General features: G+C 37.5%; 1 protein-coding gene across 3 annotated transcripts in view; it reads left to right on the forward strand.

The window, feature by feature from the left end:
• TPK1 (thiamin pyrophosphokinase 1) overlaps positions 1-20,918 on the forward strand; it is a 296,432-nt gene that overhangs the window by 42,489 nt on the left and 233,025 nt on the right. For all 3 annotated transcript variants that reach the window (XM_058832786.1, XM_058832787.1, XM_058832788.1), the window contains exon 2: positions 13,507-13,581. In XM_058832786.1, coding sequence (XP_058688769.1) covers positions 13,507-13,581 — 75 coding nt within the window. The remainder of the gene's footprint in view (positions 1-13,506; positions 13,582-20,918) is intronic.

Raw genomic sequence — 20,918 nt, forward strand, 5'->3', positions numbered from 1 at the left:
TTTTTTTGTGTTTGAACACTCAGATGACCTCTGTGATGACCATCTCCCCAGGGTTCCAGAAAGTTAATTTAAAGCGACTAGATCAATGTAAAGCAGAAATTCTTTATATCTATGTTATATATTTCTGGCTTGTGTTCCTATTCCCATCCAGAAAACCTTCAATTTCAGATGGACTGTCTGGTTTTGCCACAGTGGATTTTGGTGTAGTCTGAAGTTTACAATTTAGCTGGGAAGAAAACCCTGGGGACATAATTTCAGAGTCTTAACTTATTCACTAGAGGATGCTGCTTCTCATACAAATTGCTACAAATCTCTGTACTTAGTGAGGCCAACTGTGAAATGAGAATAATAATGCTTATGCACCTTTATAAAGTGATTTCAAATCTACAAATGGAAATTTAAGTTCAAAGCAGTATTATTATTAACCACATTTTCCAGATAGGGTAATGAAGAGGAGAGAAGTGTAGCTCCTTTTCTAAGTATCTTCTTCCCAAATGCACTAACCAGGGTGTATTTTCTGTGCTTCTCTGGATCTGATAAATAGCTGATAAGAGTCCTTTACAGTTATGTTTAATCTGCATACATTATTCTTTTAGATATTCAGCATTATTTCCTCTATATCTTAACCCAAATGTTGTTTAACACATGAAATAGTACTCATCAGGATAGAAATCATTTAAGTTTCCTTAAAAACTTTTATTTTAAGAGAGTGCCTCTAGACTGACTATTATATGATTATCAGTTCTATAAATTGAATTCATCTGTTAGTCCATGAAGCAGGTGGGGAAAGCCAAGGATTTCCTCATGCAATCATATGACCAAAGTCATTAGATTAAGAAATAGTAATAAACGTGATACTGTTTCAATCACCCTTAGAGGTTTAAATATTTAGGATTTGCATTTTTAAGGGTAATTCCTTTGCTGCAAAGTCCAGAAAATCACCTTAAATATATGAAAGCTAATGGTGAGACTGTATGTGGGACTATATTCACAGTGCAAATGGCAACATTCAAATGATTTTAAAATCTGTCCAGTACTGTGAGGCTCAAGCCTTTGAAGCACAGTAATCAGTTGTCTGTTAAATTTTCATTTCTGGCTGAAAGTACCCATATGGCTCAGGTTGCACTAGGTTTTCTGTCTGTGTTGGGTGCTCCCTAGAACACTGATTTTGCAGAGGTTATGGTAAAAGGCCTAAGTACTGTTAAAATGGAAATAAACGTGTCGTTCTTCTGGAATGGATAATGTAGCTTTAAGGTTTAAATCTAAGCCTGCCCTACAGTGCTGTTTTGCTGGATTTTTTGGACTATGTCACTGGTGTCTCACCCTGGGTGTGCTGAATGCTAAGGATGTTTTTAAAGGGCAGTCTTAAATGGTGAGGTGTTGATACCTCTTTCTTTGTATCATTCTGCTTGAAGTTGTGAGGATGTGTGAACAGCTGTGCACACTCAAAAGTCAAAGAAACTTTTAAAAAAAGACATTAAAAGAAGCTGGAGAGAAAGAGTTCTCTGCAAACATTTTGGAGGATCACACAGAGCTGTGGTGGATTTGGACGGACTAGCAGTGTAAGCACTAGAATATGTTTTGAGGTCCACTTTAAATAGTCAAATAAACCAGATTACTTCAGGATGAAATTACTTTATGATGGTCTTTATATTCACTTCAGGAGAAGTAAAACAATACAATGTTGTGTATAAGGAACTTAAATTAGGTCTTGGTAAGAGATACTGCTTATTGAAAAAGAGATGTTCACTAAGACAGTCATCATACTTTTCTGTTGTATAGATTTATGGTTTTGAAATGGTTATGCCCCATAACTCTTAATTAAGCTTGACAGTTTTAGCATTGAAATTGAGGTGGTTGGTCAGAAAGACAGTCTGCAAACAAGAGCCTCTCTTAATGGTCCCAGAGCTTGTGTTTGTTTACAGGCTTTACTGTTTTGTGAGAAAAAGAAGAAAGTAACAGTTCTCCTTAATTATACATCATGTGCAGCATGTCAAAACAAGGGACAATAAAGCACAAGTGACTTACAATAAAAGTCATTATCATAGACTTTGTGTAGTGACTAAACCTACCAAACTTTACTGATGTGACAGGTATCTTATGGGAACAGTTTGTCATAGTGATTTGGAGGGTGTGCTTGAGTGTGTAGTCTATTTACAGGCAAGACCTTCTTTTTTGTGAGCTGACCTTTGCTGGATATGGTGTCTTGTTCTGCCAGACTACAGTGATCCCAGTAATGCTATCACACCATTTACTTGCAAATGGCTTTTCCAATCTTGTTTAAAAGTTATATGAACAATGATCAGCTCTCATTACAAAAATTTCAACATTGGGTAATTATTTTATACCTGTGAAGGAATCATAAATATTCTGGTAGTGTTCTCTGTTTCTTTATCACCCCCTAGTTTTATTCCAGGTGTCGGTCACTTCCTGATTTAAGTAAGCTTATTGTAGCTATTCAGTCCACAGAACTTTGATTTTAGGTCTTATTTTTCTGCCAGATGCAACACAATGACGTATTATGGAATAAAATGTGAAGAGGAACTTCATCCAGGTTACATAAAAATTCCTTACCTGACTGATAATGTAATGCAATTTTCATAGCCTTTGTGGTTTTTATATTTCTTTTTGTTTATTTTACCTTGTTTTCTCCAAGTGTAGATTTATCTATTTATAAAATATATACAGGTAGGTCTTAAAAGTGTTTTGTTAAAAAAATAAGCTAGTAGTGGATGTAAAGTTACAGAATGTCCTAAAACAGGCAGCAAAACTGAGCTGCCTTCACCAGGTAAAAAACCTAAAAAACCTCTAGAAATAATAAAATGCAGCTCATGAAATCAGAAGACATAATTTTAGGACTGAATTGTTCATGAAGGTTGGGAAATTAAAGTCATTGTCCTTCCTTCCTAAGAGTTAAACTCTTTGTAATGTAAGAAAAGGTTCCCCTCCTCATCATGCTTTGCCAGAATCTTACTCCAGAGGCCCAAACACCCTTCCACTGCCACCACTGCTTGTGTGGGCTGTTGTTATGACCACCTGGAAAGTCCTCTTTGCCTTTCTGAACCTTCTGGGTGGCACTCTGGACCTTGCATCAGATCCATTGCCATCAAAGTACAGAGGAATCTGCTTTGGGAAAATAGCAAGACTGAAAAGGTGGTATGGGCACAAACGTCCTCTCTGGCACGCAGCCCAAAGGGGTTTGAGGTCTTGTACAACCAATTGTCTTAGCATGGATTTTCATGAAAGCATATGAGCTGAAATCCTGGCAGTCAGTTGGAGTTTACACATCAGTCTCATCCATTATATCTGAGGAGTAAGTAATTCATGTTACAGAGGTCACAATTTGCTCAACTTCTTTAAACTCAGTGAACTTAGTAAACATGAAATCCAACCATCTCCACAGTCTATCATAGCCTGGTTGAATGCTTTGTGCCTTTAAAAAAGTGCTTAATTAGTACACATGAGTTCAGGACACTATAAGATACTGTATTTCATTGGGATGGCTGAACAGAGGTAGGAAGAGAAAAGCCTGTAATTGCCCACACTGGAGTTTGGCCAGAAGCCATCTGTGATTTGTAATGTGTCTTACAAGAAAAAGCTGAGAAGTGGAAAGGAACTGGTATTTTTTGGTATTGATTCATTTGCTGAATAGGAGTGTGATCTTCCTACGGTCACATAATGCCTATTTTCCTCTTTCTGAAAATGGGATGTTACTGTGTGCCCTCACAACATTATACTGGAGTTTTGCCCCTGGGCTATTCAGCGCACAGGACTTTTAATGATGGTGCATTTGTCCTGACCATGGTAGTGGGACTGTATATACAGGGCAGAGGGAGAAATTGTATACAGAGAGTACAATCCATCAGCGTAAATGTACTAAGGAGGAATCAAGCTGAGTTTGGCAGTGGGAACACCATGAGAAGTGGGAAGAACGAAGCATCTAAAATCCTGCTCTGATGGATTTGGACATTTTATGCTGTGTTGCAGGAAGTTATTCTCTCCTTTTATTACTGCTGGTGCCAAGTCTTTTGAAGATAATTAGAAAAACACTCTTGCCTGAAAATTATCCTTCAAAACCAGAGGTTACACTTTTCTCTGAAAGCATGTCACATTAGGAAGGAGGCAACAGTGGATATAATCCTGTAATACTGTGGTGAAGTAAATGGAAAATGTATTCTGAGTACGAAAGAGATGTTTAAATAAGTTGTAGTACAAACTGTTCAGGTCAGTGGACTGCAGAATCAGACTTTGACAGGCTACTCCTGTTTAACTGTTTTATGAAAACAATTCCATCAATATATTTAATTTTTTAGCAGGGAGGGAAGAATCTACTTCCCCAAGAATAATGTCATGTCTGGGGAGGAGAGCATTGTCTTGACTGAATTTGGATGTGAATTCTCTCTGATAGAGAGGGAACCTGAACATGGTTCATCAGCCTCCTGAGGGCACTCACTAATTTTATCCATGCTGATAAAAGTTATAGCTCCTTCCCAGTTTTTAAAAACAAGATAGCTGACATCGTGAAGCAGGATCTAATAGGTATGCTCCAAAAACAACTACTTGAAACATGTGCTTCAAACGAGATCAGTAGAGAAATGTCTCGTTGGTGGATAGGGATGGTGTTTTGACATCAAAGGAGGCATGAAGTTCTGTCAGCCTCTTAAGGTGCATCTCGGTGCAAATAGAATTCAGACTTTTATGTGCAATAGGAGATGTTAGTGCCAGGAACTGAAGTGTCAGTGGAGTGCTTGGCAGCAGCAAGCAGTAGTTTTAAATGCTGTGCAGTCAGGCACTTCTGTGTTCCCATGGTTCTTACTCTTTGGTCAGTCCTCCAATATGTGAATCATTAAATACATATTACAATTTGTTAATCCTGTAGAAAATATCCAAATGTATCTGTTGACCGTAGAAGTGGCACTGTACTGTTTGTTGAGCTGAATGTTTGCTGAGGGGGTTGTGCTTCGTACCTATTTGCCTAGTGAGACTGCTGACATCTCCCTGCCCTGCCTTGTGATTCCTTGAAGTCACCTTGCCCTTGCTCTGTGCAGATTGGGCCGATGATATCGACAGCCAGGGGAGCTCGTATGCCTGGTTGTCTCCTTGGAAATAGAGACATCCCAGATAACAAGTATTGTTAGTGTGATGTATTCAGATGGTGTTGATATTGTGTTTTTAAAATGCATGGAGGGTATTATATTAGACCTGGCTATTACACAGTGAGAAAGTGAGCACCTATCTTTGATTTTCTTTTTAGGTTGGAATTTCCTTGAATAGTAATAGTCGTTCAGTTTTTTTCAAGATTTGCTTTTATTTTCACTTTGATGCAGATTTAAGCTCTAATCTAATGCTCTGTGCCTAGAAGTTTTAAACACTAAAGTAAATTTTACCAAAACGCTATCAATATTTTTATAGCAAGCCTGTATGTCTCATTCCTGTCTCTTAAGGTCTTCCAGGTGGTATCTAACTTAGAAAATGTATAATGAGTACTGTTTCAGATGATGACTTGCCTGTGAATAATGAAGTAAAGCATTTAGTATTTTTTTTTTGTTATGTAGTTGCAGTGAAATTGATGCACTTTTAAAGTTTACCTTAAAAGTGAAACTTGTGTCAGATTCTGCAGCCTTGGGGACTAGTCTTCCCATTCTCCACAAAATTGTCTCTCCTCCTGCTATTTCACTTCCTATTCATCACTTCAGCCTCATTTGGCTATTTTTTCCATTCCACAGGATAAAACATATCTGATTAATATTGTAGACCACTAGTTGTCTGTGCCTATATCAGAAATCTCTCTTTTTTGGATTGTTGGACAATTTGAGTTCAATCTTGAAAACTGTAAGAGTGTAAGTGAACAGGCAACAGCATCTCAGCTAAACAAACCACTGCTGCTTCCAGTTAATTCTGACCTTTGCTGTGCTTGGGTGCAAATGAAAGTCCAATTTGCACAAAGTGCAGGATGATGGGGATGGTCTGGCCACATCTCTCGAGACAAGCAGCAAAGGTGTGAGGTAAATCAAGCCAAAGGCCTTGCAGTGGCAAATGGTACATCTGGCAGTATGTGTCTCAAAGAGCTTGTTTTATGGTTTATGTACATTGCTGCCCCCCCAAAGTGACTGGTTACTCCGTTGTGTTTATTTTCAAATGAAAGTTGGTAATGGGACACAATCATCATTTCCATGTATATAATAGTAAGAAGTGTGGTTATGATTTCTATTTAAATAGTCAGTTCTCATGATTCAGTTGAGTTCTGTGCTTCCCTAGAGAGCTATATCCTGCCATGAAGTTTCTTTGTGATGCTGGACAAGTTATCTAAAACTGAAGATTCACCAGTGGGAATTGTGTGACCTTATTCTGCTTGACCAGACTGAGATGTTTGACACATAAAGGGCAGAAGTCCCAAGCACTCAGAAATGCAGCTATAGACTGTAGGATTTACTATGAAAAGAAGTGTCCCATCACGCACTGAGATCAGAAATGAAGCTCTCACATTCTCCAGAGAAGCATCAGCATTAATTGACAACTTTCATTGCAAGGCATGGCACCCTTCTAGGCACAGTGGTTGATGATGTGGGTAGATTATCCCATGTGTATGGCTATGTTTGTAACTTATTGTGAGAAATTAGCTGGTTTGAATTCATCCACATAAATTCTTGTGGAGGGTTCTCCAGAGGGTAACACATTGCAGCTTTTCAATAAGACTGTTTGCACAAATCTCTTTTTCATCCTACTCTTCTTGCTGGAATTTGCCTGGAGAATTAAGAGCTGCAAAATATTAAAAATCATTAGAATTTACATGAAAAAATTAACACTAAAATGCATTGGCAGGGGATAACAGTGCCTTTCACGAGAATCAGTTGGGTATGCATATTTGATTTATTCATTCAATAAGTTTGAGAGCATGTTTGTAAGGTCTGAGATCCTTTTGAATAATTTGTGCTGGTTTATATTTGGAGTTGTCACTGTTATGAGGAAAATTAAATGGCTTGTTTGGTGACTTGGGATTCAGTGTGAAAAAAGCAGCTACACAATGTTTTATAAGCAGTGGCTATAATTAATACAATAGTCTAAGCTTAACTGTTTCTCTGAATTAAAGCTGACAACTACCTTTTCAGCAAGAGCACAGATGGAGGAAGTAGATTTTACTGACTTGAAGTTTTTCCTTTTTCAGAGTAGTAGTTCTTCAGGGGTTGTGAAACTTTTAAAATGTGAAATGTTTATATTTTAGAGTGTTGATTTGGTCTGCATAATGATCTTATGAAATGATCCTTTTTTATATTCCTTGGTATCACAACAGAGCACTGGGTTTCCCAATGAAAGGAAGCACTGTTGGGGGAAGTCTGGGTTCAAGAAAGAGAACAGCAGAATGAGGAGTGTTTTTGTATAAGGTGCACTATTTGTTCTGTTCAAAGGGAGCTTTTAGCCTGAAAGATAACCTTAGAAAGTAGCATCTTAGGATTTGATGTTAAGTGCTTTTTCAGGAATTTATAATGCTATAAGTTTTAAGTCCCCCTCATACCTTCCCTATATGATAGAAAAAAACATCAGATTGTCTCTTAAGTATAAAAACCAAAGGTTCAGAGCCAAATTTTGATCAGTATAAAATTACAAAAGTGTCATATAAATTAAACTGATCTCGTGGCATAATTGGTAAAGGCATTGTTTAGGAAATATAAATAAAAATTCAAAAGTCAAAAGCCATGTGCCTATTGGCATATTTGCATTAGCATTTTGCTTTGGATTGAGAATATAATTTTGAAGCAATTTTCATGATCCTGCCTACTTGCTATGGTTTGCTTTACATTGCAAGGTGGTTTTGGAATATGTAAATTAATTTCCTTTTGGAGAAAAATGTGCTGCAGGAGTGCACATAACACACTCCTATTGCTAATGGGTCTACAAAACCAGACTAGATTTAACCTGAAATAGCCTTCCTCTCTCTCTTTCTTCCAAAGCATGTGTAATGTGAATATCATACCTTCAGCACCAACAGTTTTGCTTTACAGACTGACTTTATTCTGCCATGCTACTTGCTAAGATAGATCTACATAGTGCTCATAGTGAGCTGCTAAAGACATTAATTGATAAAATCAGAGTCTTGTTCTTGTGAATCAGAAGTCAGCTTTCAAGAAGTGCTGTATCAGCAAGTTAATTAGGAATAGTGTGTGTGTAGCAGGTAGGAAACTACAGATGGAGTGTTTCAATGTCTAAAAAAACAAAAAGGAAATAGCCATAATGAAGAAACCCTTTCAGGAAATGGGGACTGTTCCTTAGTCTGACAGACCCATTCCCCCTTAGTTTCATATCTAATTAGTCATTTAGTTAATTCTTCAAGGAGAGACTGTTCCATTTGAGTATGTTTGGGAAATGGACGGTAGCTCTTGAAAAAAGCCCTGAGTGAAACGGCCCATTTCAATACAAAAAGTATCAATTTTGGATTTAACACTTGGAGACAGGTGAATACTCAGCAGAAAAATGGTGTAGATTTGACGCTGATCCCCCAAACTCCTTTGTTTTAGTTTGAAAACCCCAAGTTGCCACAGTAATCTTGCTCTGGTGATCTGTAGCAATAGCCAGATCAATTGTCATTGTGGTTTTCTTATGTTTGCTGGTTTTCATGAACTGCTTTCTTTCAGGTTTATTATTATAGATTTACAGTAAATCTAACTTATGTGGAATTCGTAGAATCACAATTTTGATGTTAATTCTTGTGCAGCTGAAGAAACTTCAACTGCCCAAAGAGCTGGCTCAGCCTGTTGCTGTTCTGTCTTATCTGTCAGTTTTGAAATTGTGAAAAACACAGCCTTGTCCCTTCCTACAGACTCTGACATTTAAGTAGGCAGTGACTGTTCATTTAAAATTAATCTGAGGGGTAGGAATTTTCTGAGTAAATTATGGCACTGGAAACCAAAGTTCTTTTTTTTTTTTAATGGGTTTTGTTTGGGGTATTGTTTTGTTGGGGGGTTTTGTTTGGGGTTTTTGTGGGTTTTTTGTTTGTTTTGGTTTGAGTTTTTGTTTGGTTTTGCTGTCATGGAATATTTATATATATATCATGGTGTATCTATAGACTGATGTGAGAGCAGAAACATGAGCAGGAAGAAATTTTCAGTGAGATAATTCAGAGTGTTTTCTCTCAGAAGCTGTTGTATATTTGGACATCCACCTATATGATCAGGAATCTGTGTAACTGCAGTGTTTTTTCAATGGATCTTGGTTAGTTTCTTGGGTACGTAGATATGTTTCTATCCATACAGAAATTTTCTGGAAACTTATAACCAGCTTCCAGCTTGCAGCTCTGCCCCTGTACTACCTGTTTCCTTCCTACTTCTTCCTCTGAACTGAACCTGCTTCTTTGTTGATGTTTGATATATCACTGAAAACAAAAAGAATGGCTCCTCTTCAGGCAAACAGTAAAACGCAAATACCAAAAAAATAAACCCAAAACATTAATTGTTTAGTTGAAGCCATTTTCTGTGGCTGAAACTATGAATTTGAAGTCATACTTTGTCAGCACCTTGAGGCATGCCTTTATCTTAGCACAGCATGTCCCCCCCGTTGTGTATTACCACTTGCATCATGTCAGAAAGTCTGGGAATAGCAGTGATCTTTCCCAAAGGCCTTCTTGTTTTGAAGCATTGAAAGTTTTTTCCCTGCCTCAGAAAATTCAATACAAGATCCTCACAGTATGCAGAAAAATTCCTAGTGATATGATTCTAACACTGAAAGGAAGCAAAGTGGCATATATTATTTTATTGGCTACCAGAGAAAAGGTTGTCTTTAAAAATATATGTGCCTTTTACATATGCTTTGTGACAGACATACAGCCTGAAGACTGGCACATGGCAAAGGGAAATCAATAAAAAATGCATAATGATATTATAAATATTTATAAAATAGCTAGAGGAATATAATATGACAGGGAGAAGCCAAGAAGGCTTTCAGAATAGCAAATCTGTACTCTAAAATATATTGGAATTGTTCTGAGTGAGTTACAATGTGGTAAAAAGTCATTGCATAGGCAGTGCATAGGCTATCAGGGATGTTCACAACTCTTTTATCAAAAGTTCTTTTAAAAGCAACCATGAGAAGTTTCATCAAAAAGTTCAGCTAAATAATTGTGGAAAGAAGAAAAAAAAATATTTTTCAGGAAGCATGAATTGATGGTGCCAGTGTAGAAACTTGTAGGCATTGTTTGATTGATTGATTGATTGATTGAGTTATAACTTAGGAAAGCTTTCCAACAGGAATAAAAGTGATCCAGCTGTATTCAAAGACTAGGAATTTTCCAAGTCTGCTAGAAGATCTTATAACTATATTTTTTATATAACTGCCTGTTCACATGGTTGTGCACATGTTCATGCTTAGAGAGTAAGTTATGTCTGCAAGGTTTATAAGCAGCAAGTAGAGAAACAAGACGGGGGAAGAATTAGGTTCCTTAAATGCAAGTAAAAATTTCCTATAGTCATCCTCCTTTCCTGTAGGCTTGTACATCATAGACCTTCTACATGGCTAATTCTTCTACAGGAGGACTTTGACTGTGGGACTTGACTCCATTTTTTCTCTGTGTTGATGTAAATATCAAGAATAAGCTGGAGGTTTTGTAGAGAGCAATTTATTCTTTTCTGCTTTTGCTGCAGATGGTTGAATTTTCTCAGCCTGCAAGAGCTGCAAAAGTACACAGTGAAAGAGAAAATTATACTAAAAATGGAAGAAACTATGCAAGAGAGAAACTTGTTCTGCCTTTAGCAAACGGCTCACAAAAGTTTCTTCAGTGGAGACATCCATATCTGGGGCTATTGCTGCTGATTTCTTGCTTTCAGAAACCTCTTTCCCATTAGTTCAAACAGAGCACAATGTCAGTAATGGTTGGGTCAGGGTGCTAATTATCTTTGTGAAAAATAGGTGGGCAGATAGTCCAGGAGATAGATGCTTCCTAATTTGATAAGGGCTTTTAAAGATAAATGGCCTTGAAGTAGATTTGTTTTCAAATGAATAGCCAGTAGAGTGCTCAGAGCAGAGGCACAGTGAGCTCTCATCAGTTTTTCTCAGAGTGATGAATGTTGCGTATTCTGTCTGTTGACGTGGTCTTTGCCATCAGATGTCCCAATTTATTAATAGTTTTTAGGGCAATGGTTGTAAATTATTACAGCCCAATTTTATTACTGTTTTACATCTACTGAGGACTGAGCCTTGTGTGCAGCTTTATATTAACTCAGCAGGCACCATTAAAATATTGACATTTAGGCTCATTTTGGCAGCATTAATCATAGCATTTTATCATGCCTTAATTGTATGAAATGACTGGTTTGAAATTACTGGAGTGTTCACTTCTCTAAAAGCAGGTGAAACAATAATTTCCATTTCTCTACTTTTTCAACCCATAACTGGACTTTAAAAAACCCAAACAACCCTAAACACATAAACCCCCCGTCTCCTAGCTGTGTGTGCTGTGGGTATCTACTTCTTGGCTTCTTTGCAGCAACTGAACATGTAAGACCCAGCACCTCTTATGAGGCTCACTGGAAGCCCTTGGAAGTGTCACCTCTGAAAATCAGCCTCTGAAATTTCAGTGTGGATGCCTACAGCCAGGTCTTGACTTCAAAAACGGACCCTAATATGTATAATAAGAGTACTCCTGATGTTTTAATATGTCGAAATGGCTTGAGGGTTTAAAACAGGCACAGAAATGCCTTTTGTGATTCACTAGCAAGAATATGCTTACAGCACGCATGTCTGCTTGTATTATTGTACCAGTAACAGAATCTGTGATATTTGCTGGCTCTTTTCAGTGGAGGGCATCACTAGATGATTATGTTTAATAAAAGGAGTTGGCAGCCTTTCTCACTTAACAATCATTAGAAGATCTGCTGCTGAGGTCCCATTTTGTGAGGCAGCTGGAAATTGGCACTTAGTTTGAATGTATTGTTTTCTACCTTTCTCTTAAAGTTCAAGGACAAGGCAAAACTCTTCAGACTACACAAAGAAAAAACTTTTTCTTGCTTTCCTTTGTTTACTTGGTCTTTCCACCACTCCCTTTTTTCAGTATGAAAATGTATTCCCCTATATATAGATGAATTAAATGGAAGTGAAGACAATGTTAGCAAAGATGGAAGGAGGAGACTTGAGGGAAGATATTTGAAAGCACCAGGCAGAAGATAGCTATATAATCATGACTTTTTACTGGAGTAAAAACCATCTAGGTCTTCATTTTTGTTTCTCTATATACTTATGAAGAAAGACAATCCAGTTGCTTCTGTTTTAGAAAACTGAGGCATCAAATGGGTCAGTGGGGAGGGAAACCCTAAATCACTCAAAAGGAAAGGTGCAGAAGATGCTGAATAGTGGTATCCCAATGTGCTAAATTTAATTCTCCTAATCATGCATTTAATTAGTTATTTTAAAAATTGCCCCTCCCAACTCCCATCCCTAAATGTTCTCTCAACTTCAGCACTTTGCCCAGCTGTATTTTCCTTGATAACATGATATGGCTTAAGCCACAGGCTTCTACTGTAGCCTGCTGCTTCTTGCTATTCTAGATCTTCTCAAAAAACTTTGTAGTGACAGAGGTTTTCTTTTTTCAGTTACAGTGGCTTCATATGACCACATGATATTCATTAACTTGATTGCCTAAGGATATCAAGCTCCAGGGGAAACTTGTATTCCTATATGATTGGCAAGATAATTAGGAAGTGAAATAATGCAAATCCCACTGCAGGCAGCTGTCAAAGATTTACCTATTTATTCTTTGAATTCAAAGTGTGTCATATCATACATCCTTTTATGCTTTTAAGGCTTTTCTAACAGTAGGTTTACTATCGACCTTCACCGTGCACGTTTTGCAGGGGCAGGAGGAGGCTTTATGAGCTCAGTCAAGTTGGGCTGGTAAATCCACTGAGATTTTTAGTCTGCAGTATCACCTAGATAACTCAGGCTAAAGTACACTTTTGCTTTTAGTAGCTTTTGATTTTAAGCTCCTGGGTCATGGTGTTTAATTCTTTATTTTTAAAGTATCTACCAATATTAGAGCTTCTACATGATATGAAAACACAGGCACAGAAGCCACTGATGGCAGCAAGAGTTCTGCATCCTTCAGGAGGGTGGAATATTGGATTTAGGTTAGAGACATCTTTTATATAGTCTCCTCCAGCCTTCCCCATTAGCAGAGACCAGGGTGAAGCTCATATTAGTAATTGCTGCATCCAGGCAGCAGTAGCAAGTGGGAGATTAAATGAGAGAGCTGTATAGATGTGGGGTCCTGTTGAGGATGGCCTTCAGTAAGTAAAAGTCACTCATAAATTAAACATTTAGCAAAACCCTACCGAGTAAAACGTATCTTACGAAGTTTTGACAGTTTCTCAATCTGACAGTGGTAAAACCTGAGAAGCAAGGAAATTAGTGGAGTTACTCTGATGTGGTTGGACTAAAATTAATCTGGCAAAAATAAAATTTTTAAAAATGGACAGAAAAGAAAATCCATATTCTTGCTAATGAGAACCAATATTTATCTTACAGGGAACCTGAAGTTTTGCCTTCTGATTCTGAACCAGCCTTTCAACAAAGGTCATTTTCATTGTCTCTGGAGCAGAGGTAATAATAACTTATATATATCTTCATTTGCTTATTTTCTTAGCTGTCACCCAGCTAGTGTACTTCATATCTGTTGAACTGCAGGGTTGCAGTTTCCTCTTTACTGGAGCAACCTTCTGGTGAGGGTATGAATTGGCAGAGTATGTCCCTTGTTGCTGAATGCAGCAAATGAGCTGATTATGCAAATTCTTCATCCCTGCGTTGCACACGTCAGTGGGAACTTTGTGCACTGATCTGTGTAAGACTGTAGGTTTTCAGAGGCTTCTTAGGAATGATCATTGTTTTGCTGACAAAGTGTAGCAGATCAATGGTGCATTTAAGAGTTTGGAAGTGAGCATTTCTTTAAAGGTCATCAGTGAAATGTGTTAAATTTAATCAAAATAAAATGAACTGTGTAGATATTGAGTTGTGAAAGTGGTGGGGAATTTACGTGCTCGTTAGAAATATGCAAATCAGATTTCACTACCCCTTCATTAAATATGCACAGTGCTAATCATCATCTCTAGTATGATAGCTTCAGATTTACTGACATTTTGTGGAGATATGTAAATCTTTACAAGCTTGGAGCTATTAATTCCTCCATGCAGGAACATAGCCCTTCAGAAGCTTTCTGAAAAGCCACAGGAACTGTCTCTAACTTATTCCCAGGATGGGAACCTTGCAGAGAGATTCCTCTTAACTGACTGGAGCTGATAGAGCTATTTGGTTGCACCATAGGCATAAGGACTGGCAGGGGGTAGCTGTACAGTTAAGAGGAATTGAAATAAGGGATGAAGTGAGCAGGATGTATTCATAGCACTTAATTCCAGTAAACCCAAATTAGGTACCCATATAGCCAGAGGAGTGATAAAAGAAGGAAGAGAGCTGTACAAGATTATTCAAAGCTTCTGAGTAAGTGCTGTACCCCAAATAGACTCACTTTCATTTGCATAATCAGCAAGAAAGTAACAAGTGCTCAGTGGAAGGGCTGTCCAGTTATTTTATAGATGCGATTCTACATATTTTTTCAATTAAAAAGATACACTGAAACACCTGGTTTATATTAGAGAAAGAAACAAGGTGAAACATTTCATCTTATTTTTTTGTCCCACCTTTCCTGTTTTCAGGATTGGGGTTAAAAAAAGAGACAGTAAACCAGACATGCACAATTTCTGAACGGCAGTATTTAGTGTCTTATAGTACCTTGCAAGGGTTGCTTTTGTGCTGTATTTTGTTGATCAGACTATTTTTTTTTTTTTTTTTGTCAAACCTTGGGGCATAGAAGCCTTGGGGCTTCTTATTGTAACACTAATGAGCCTTTAAACTGTAGTGCTTCTGTAAAGGGTTGAAATAAGAAGCTGAAGAAAATCAAGTAGGCCAAAGACTCTCTTATACAAAGCTACCTCAGTGGGTTCCTGTTCTCTGAGCATGTGTTGAACGTGATCACTGCTGCTTTAAATAGTTTTCCAAAGAGTTTGTGGGAGGAGAAGAAGTCTTAATTAATCTACTAAGACTTTTCCTGGTAGATTACTTTAAGAAATAGGTGGATCTTTTCTATCTAAGTAAAATAACAGAAGGAGGTAGTTATTGTATGTTATGTAGTTATTAATGGTAAACATGAAATGTTTTTATTCAAACATCTTAGCTTCAGCAAACTTTAGTGAATCCAGGACACAGTTTTGGTAATGCCTGGCTTACAGTGCTAGTGGACTACTTTAGTTGTCAGCAGTTTTCTGGATCCTGCTTCTGGAGGAGTGCTAGCACAGAAACTGTTACATGACTAGGAGAACCCGGGGGGGCTGGTGTGTGAACTGAAAGAAATTCTGAAGGAGTCATCTGTAGGAACAGTGCTTGATGACCAGCTGTATATGCTTGAGATATCATAAAGGAGAAATAAGAAGTAAATAATAGGGCTGTTAATCCATAGACTATTGCCAGCTACACAAACTCGGGTGGAAAGGGAGAGAGAAATGCAAAGGAAAAATCAGATAAAATACTGTCCCACTTCTCTGAGTTGCAGGAATCTTGGGTTGTTGTGCTCAGTACAGAATGCTGAGATGTGTTATTTTCAAGTAGATTTTGTCTTATCAAAGTAACTACTTTCATTAGCCCTGTCAGTTTAGTGTCAAATAAAAAGTAGTGTGAAATGTGACACCATTGGTGGCGAAATGTCCTAAGTTTTAAAAAAAAAAACAACAAAAAACCATCAATAAGTGGCTATTCTAGGCTAAAATCATCCCAGGTGTAACTCCTCTTGACCTCAAGAAGAAGTGGTTGCAGCTAATTAACCTGTGTCTTATTACACACATTTATGAAATCTATTTTTACTGACATACTTTCAAAAGAACTATTTCAGTCAGTACAAGTTTTCATTAACTTCTTTCCTTGTGCTTTGTGAAGGACATTGAAATCAGATTTCATCACTTCCAAGAGACTTATTTTCCCATTCTTGCCACACAAGCTGGATAAGTGACAGTAGTGAAGCAGTACAAGCTAAGGACTATATGATTTTAGTCTATTATGTATCATCACTGTATTGTATGATTATATTATATATCATTACTGTAATGAATCAGTCTAGAATTTGTTCACTTGATGTAGTACATACATTAGTGCTGTTCTAAAAGCAGGATGGATGAAATGTTGGAGAAGGGATAGTTTGCAAAAGCAGGATGAAGACTAATATGGCAGAAAACACTGTTTGTTGCCTGAAGGATTTATTGGGTTGCAGGTAATGAGAAGGGGAAAAACCAAATGGCAGGAGAAATTAAAGAGAATAGGTCAATAAAGGGGAATAGAAGGTAGTGTGGAAAATATGTCAGAAGAGTGAGTGCCCTGCTTTTCTCAGAGCTGCACATTTTTCTGTCTGTGAATTTTCTATAAGGAAGACTGGATCCAGTAGGCCTTTCCTTAACAACACTTTCATGCATCCGAAATTCCTGCTTATGTAAAGTTTCCAGCTCCTGGTTTGAATCCTGTTTAATAAAAAAAAAAAAAATATGATTTTGAAAAAAATCCAGTTTGAATTAGTGTCTGGGGCTACTTCTCAAGTGATTTCAAATGTAAATATATCTTTCACAGAGTTGACTGTGAGTTGAAAGTCTGAAGCTGTCTTTATGTTAAGTTTGAAAAGTACAGAAACCCAGGTTTTAGTGGCTGAAAAAAGAATGGGCTTTCTGGGAAGCAAATGAAAGTTCCTATGATTTTGATTCTGCTTTTTAAAATCTCTTTAATCAGAAATGCAATTATTTACTTATGCCAAGAATTTCAGCTATGTCTAGTGATTGTAAGTGTTCTGATTTTTTGATATCTCCCTAGGGAAGAGGCAGAATTATTGCAGTGCTGAGAAATTACCTCAGTGAAAATTGTCTTAAGTTCAGGATCTGAAAATGGTTTCTTGTTTTTGAAAACATTATACCTACAAGTTACTTAAATGATCCAGAATTTCCTTATGTCCCTATTTCATGATAGGACGTTGAGTGGCTGTACATCACAGAGTACTTTCCACTCTTAAATGTTGACAATTTGTAAAGAACAAATGTTGACAGCTGTAAAGAACAAGGAACTATGCTCTGGAAAATAAGATTATTATTTTAAAAGTCAGAGTGAAATATGAAGTTGTGCTTTATAGTAGGACAATGTGTCCATGGGTGTTTTTAGTTCTCATAATGGTTGTGATACGCTGGCCACTGTGCCTTCCTCAAAAAGATTGTGATTTCTTTCCACAAATACACACTTTCCATGAAAGCTATTAATCAAACAAAACATGTTGAATAACTTTAAATAGTAGCCATTGATACTACCAAATGTCCTTAGCCAATGTATTAGAATAATACCAACCAACATGCCTTTGGAATGGGCTGACTGAATCCTGACTTGTGGGATCTGTGTTTAATGTTGGACAAGTTAATAGAAAGGAGACATCTATGAAACCAGGCTGAAAAGATGTCTATCCTTCATGTGCACATCCCTAAATAGACTCTTCCATGGGCCAGTCTTTCCAGTGAAGGAACTTGGGTTCTAGTTCTGTCTTCTTATGCTGCTCTACAGACAACATGACCATCCACTTCATCTGCATAATATATGGGTGTTCTATGACACCTTGAAGATCATGAAGATGGAGTAGCTCCAGAAAGAGGAATGTTGCTCACCCTGGAGACTCCAGCTCTATATTATGGAGGGGATCTATGTACTGAGAAAGCATTCTTCTATGGCAGCAGTTATTAAGTCAAATCCAAAATGTGTTAAATTGTCTTCATGTAAACGGTATTTTCTTAGACTATTTATATTGTGATGGCTTATCCATAAGCTGAGTTTTTTGCAATTTTCCATCTCTATGAATACCCATATTGCAGCAATCAAAGCAGCTGTTGCATTCTTATATTGAATGTCAGGCAACTTTCCTGTCAAGGCCAGCCTACTCTTTGATGAAAATGCTGATAATGAATGGTTGGTTAGCACCTAGAGGTGACTGTGCATTACAAAATCTCTCTCCTCACTAAATAATCAAATCAGAAAAAAAAAATATTTGTATGACCGATTTCCAAGTCATCTGAATGCCACATGCTTCCATACATTTTATGTTCCTTGTGATTTTATCTGCAATGTAATTGGTGATTGATATTTTGAATGTCTTCAGTTGAGGTCCAAGAGCTATTATAGAGGAAAATAAGATACAAGTGGCAATACAAAGTTCAGTTATCAGTTCAGATGTTCAGAGGGGAAGGTAATAGATCAGTTGGAACAGTTTTAATGTCTCAGAGCAGAAGAAAGGATATTGTACTTTCATAAGAAGAGGGGAAATAACCTGACTTTCCCTGATGCTATTTTTTTCCTTCTTTATGATTGATACCTTTTCCTTTAGTCTTTAGGGGTTGAACTCATCTACACTTCCAGAATTATTAGTATGTGCAGCCATTCACTTGCCCTTTTACCTGTCATCAACGAGTTTGCCTTGTTGGCATATGGTGAGCTTTTTTTCTCACCTTTTATTTTCATTTCTAGCTGAACTTACTTGTAATATATCTCAAATTTGTACTGGACCCAGAATTGGCAGTTGGCATAAAACTTGAGGGAATTCAGAGCAGCTACTATTAATAAATAGGAAAATGTTCGTAAAAATGGTGATTGGGATGTCGCATGGACTTGTATGCTTTATTGCACTTTCCAGCAGGCACTGAGACTAGCAGTAATTCTTACTGCTGGCCTCAGCTAAACTACTCTGTTCTTCACTGAGAACAGGGACTCTATTCTATTAGACTCCTAAAACATCAATATGAAGTTCATTTTTCCACATTTGAATCAAAACATGAATATAATTTCTAGTTTGTTTTTAATAACTTAAATTTGATGTTGTGTGCCACTTAATTTAGATTTAAACAACATTTTGTTATGGTGAAGTGCCTGTTGAATTGCATTCAAGTTAGGTCCTTCAACTACAGGAGTCTGAGAGAAGTTATTTCAAGTGTTCCTAAGGGTAGGAAATCTATGATATACATTAGGAATAAGAAAATCTGGCACTCTCTAGGGCTGGCTAGCACCATGCTTTAAGCTTGGGAATGAACCACAGAATCATTCGGAAAAGACCTCCATGATCAAGTCCAGCCTTTGATTGATCACCACATGACACTATGTGCCACATCCAGTCATTTCTTGAACATCTCCAGGGACTGTGAATTTACCACTTCCCTGGACAGCCCATTCCTGTATTTATCCACCCTTTCTGTGAAGGATTCCTTCTGATGTCCAGCCTGAACCTTCCTCAGAGCAGTTTGAGGTTACATCCTCTTATCTTGTGACTTGTTACCTGGGAGAACAGGCTGACCTCCACCTGGGTACAACCTACTTTCAGGCAGTTGTACAGAGTGATAAGGTCTCACCGCTGAGCCTCCTCTTCTACAGGTTAAATAACCCCAGCTCCCTCAGCTGCTCCTCATAGGATTTTTGTTCCAGACCCTTCACAACCATTGTAGCCTTTCTCTGGACATGCTCCAGCACCTCAATGTCTTTTTGGAAATGAGACAAGACAAAAATGGATGCAGAACTCAAGGTGTGAAGTAGGATCTAGATCTTAGGACATGCAGTAGTTTGCATGAGAAGGGATTTCAGGAAGAGAGCTTTTGTAGACTACATTTTGCCTATGACTGTTGATATCTGCTTGATATCAACCAGATTTTCAGTGGTGAACTAGAAGATGGCATTTATCTTTAGAAAATCAAGCTTAAAACTCCAGAAATATGATAAAATTATTCAGTTTATGACATATATATATATATATATATGTCATATATATATATGTATATGTTAGTACCTTTCTGGTTTGGAATTTGGACTCCTGAGAGATGTAGTCTAGGTGTGTGGACAATTTAAAAGGTAGCTCTCAGTGATTTTTGTGAAAATTTAGATAGTTATTGGCAAACTATTCTAGGCCTTTTGGGTGGTTCAAGTTCCCTCACCATAGTAGGTGCTGTGACAGAATGAGGGTCTCTAGATAAATTCTGAGACATAGCAGGCTGAATGTGTTTTGTTGTTGATTTCAGTTCTCTGCAAATCCAGCAGCAAGAAATTCTGAGACCTAAAATAATTTTTTGTTTGTTTTATGGATTTGAGATTTTGTTTGAAAAATGAAAAAAAAAAAAAAGAGTAATTAAGATTCCCCTCTGTGATGCTTTGAAAAACCAAACCCTGCTGAGCTGAAGTTCAGAGTAACAGAACAATAGAGAATTACTTTGAAGTACTAGTCAGAGGCATAACAGATGATTACAGCACAAGGAAAAAATGGGAGGTTATTACAGTGCTTTTTCTATGAAGCCAAGATGCAAATCCCATTAGGGGAGTTCTATTGTCACAAGATTTGCTGTATAGAAGCCTTTGATAGCATCATGCTATATATCTGGTTACCATGATGTCTCCCAGAGGACTGTTGAAAGAAGGAGCTTTGGAAAATATTGTCAGGATAGTGCTTTGGAGCACTCCAAGCAGAAAAAGAAGCATAAGACAATAGAAAAAAAAAAGATGATTCATGGTTCATTTTGTTAGTGATTCAAGAAGAGCAGTGGTCCTGGGAATGAACTCAAGGAGCAGAGGTGAATGCATGAGGTTAGCATAAGTAAGACCTGTGACAGAAAAGAGCAGGTTTTTAATCCCATAAAAGGAACCCTTGGATTTTCACTGCCTCAAGCTATACAGTGAAAAGCATTTAAAAACATAGTTTCTCTGGGAGTTACTACAGGGCAAAAGTATTATTTTCATAGCTAGAGCTTAGCATGAATCCATTACCAGGGTGAAGTGTCAGGTCTTGTAAAATACAGATGTTATCCAGGGTTGCCTGTGTCAGGGTCTTCTCACTGGCTGTGATG

The sequence above is a fragment of the Poecile atricapillus genome, chromosome 2 (genome assembly GCF_030490865.1).
Source record: "Poecile atricapillus isolate bPoeAtr1 chromosome 2, bPoeAtr1.hap1, whole genome shotgun sequence".
Classification (NCBI taxonomy): domain Eukaryota; kingdom Metazoa; phylum Chordata; class Aves; order Passeriformes; family Paridae; genus Poecile; species Poecile atricapillus.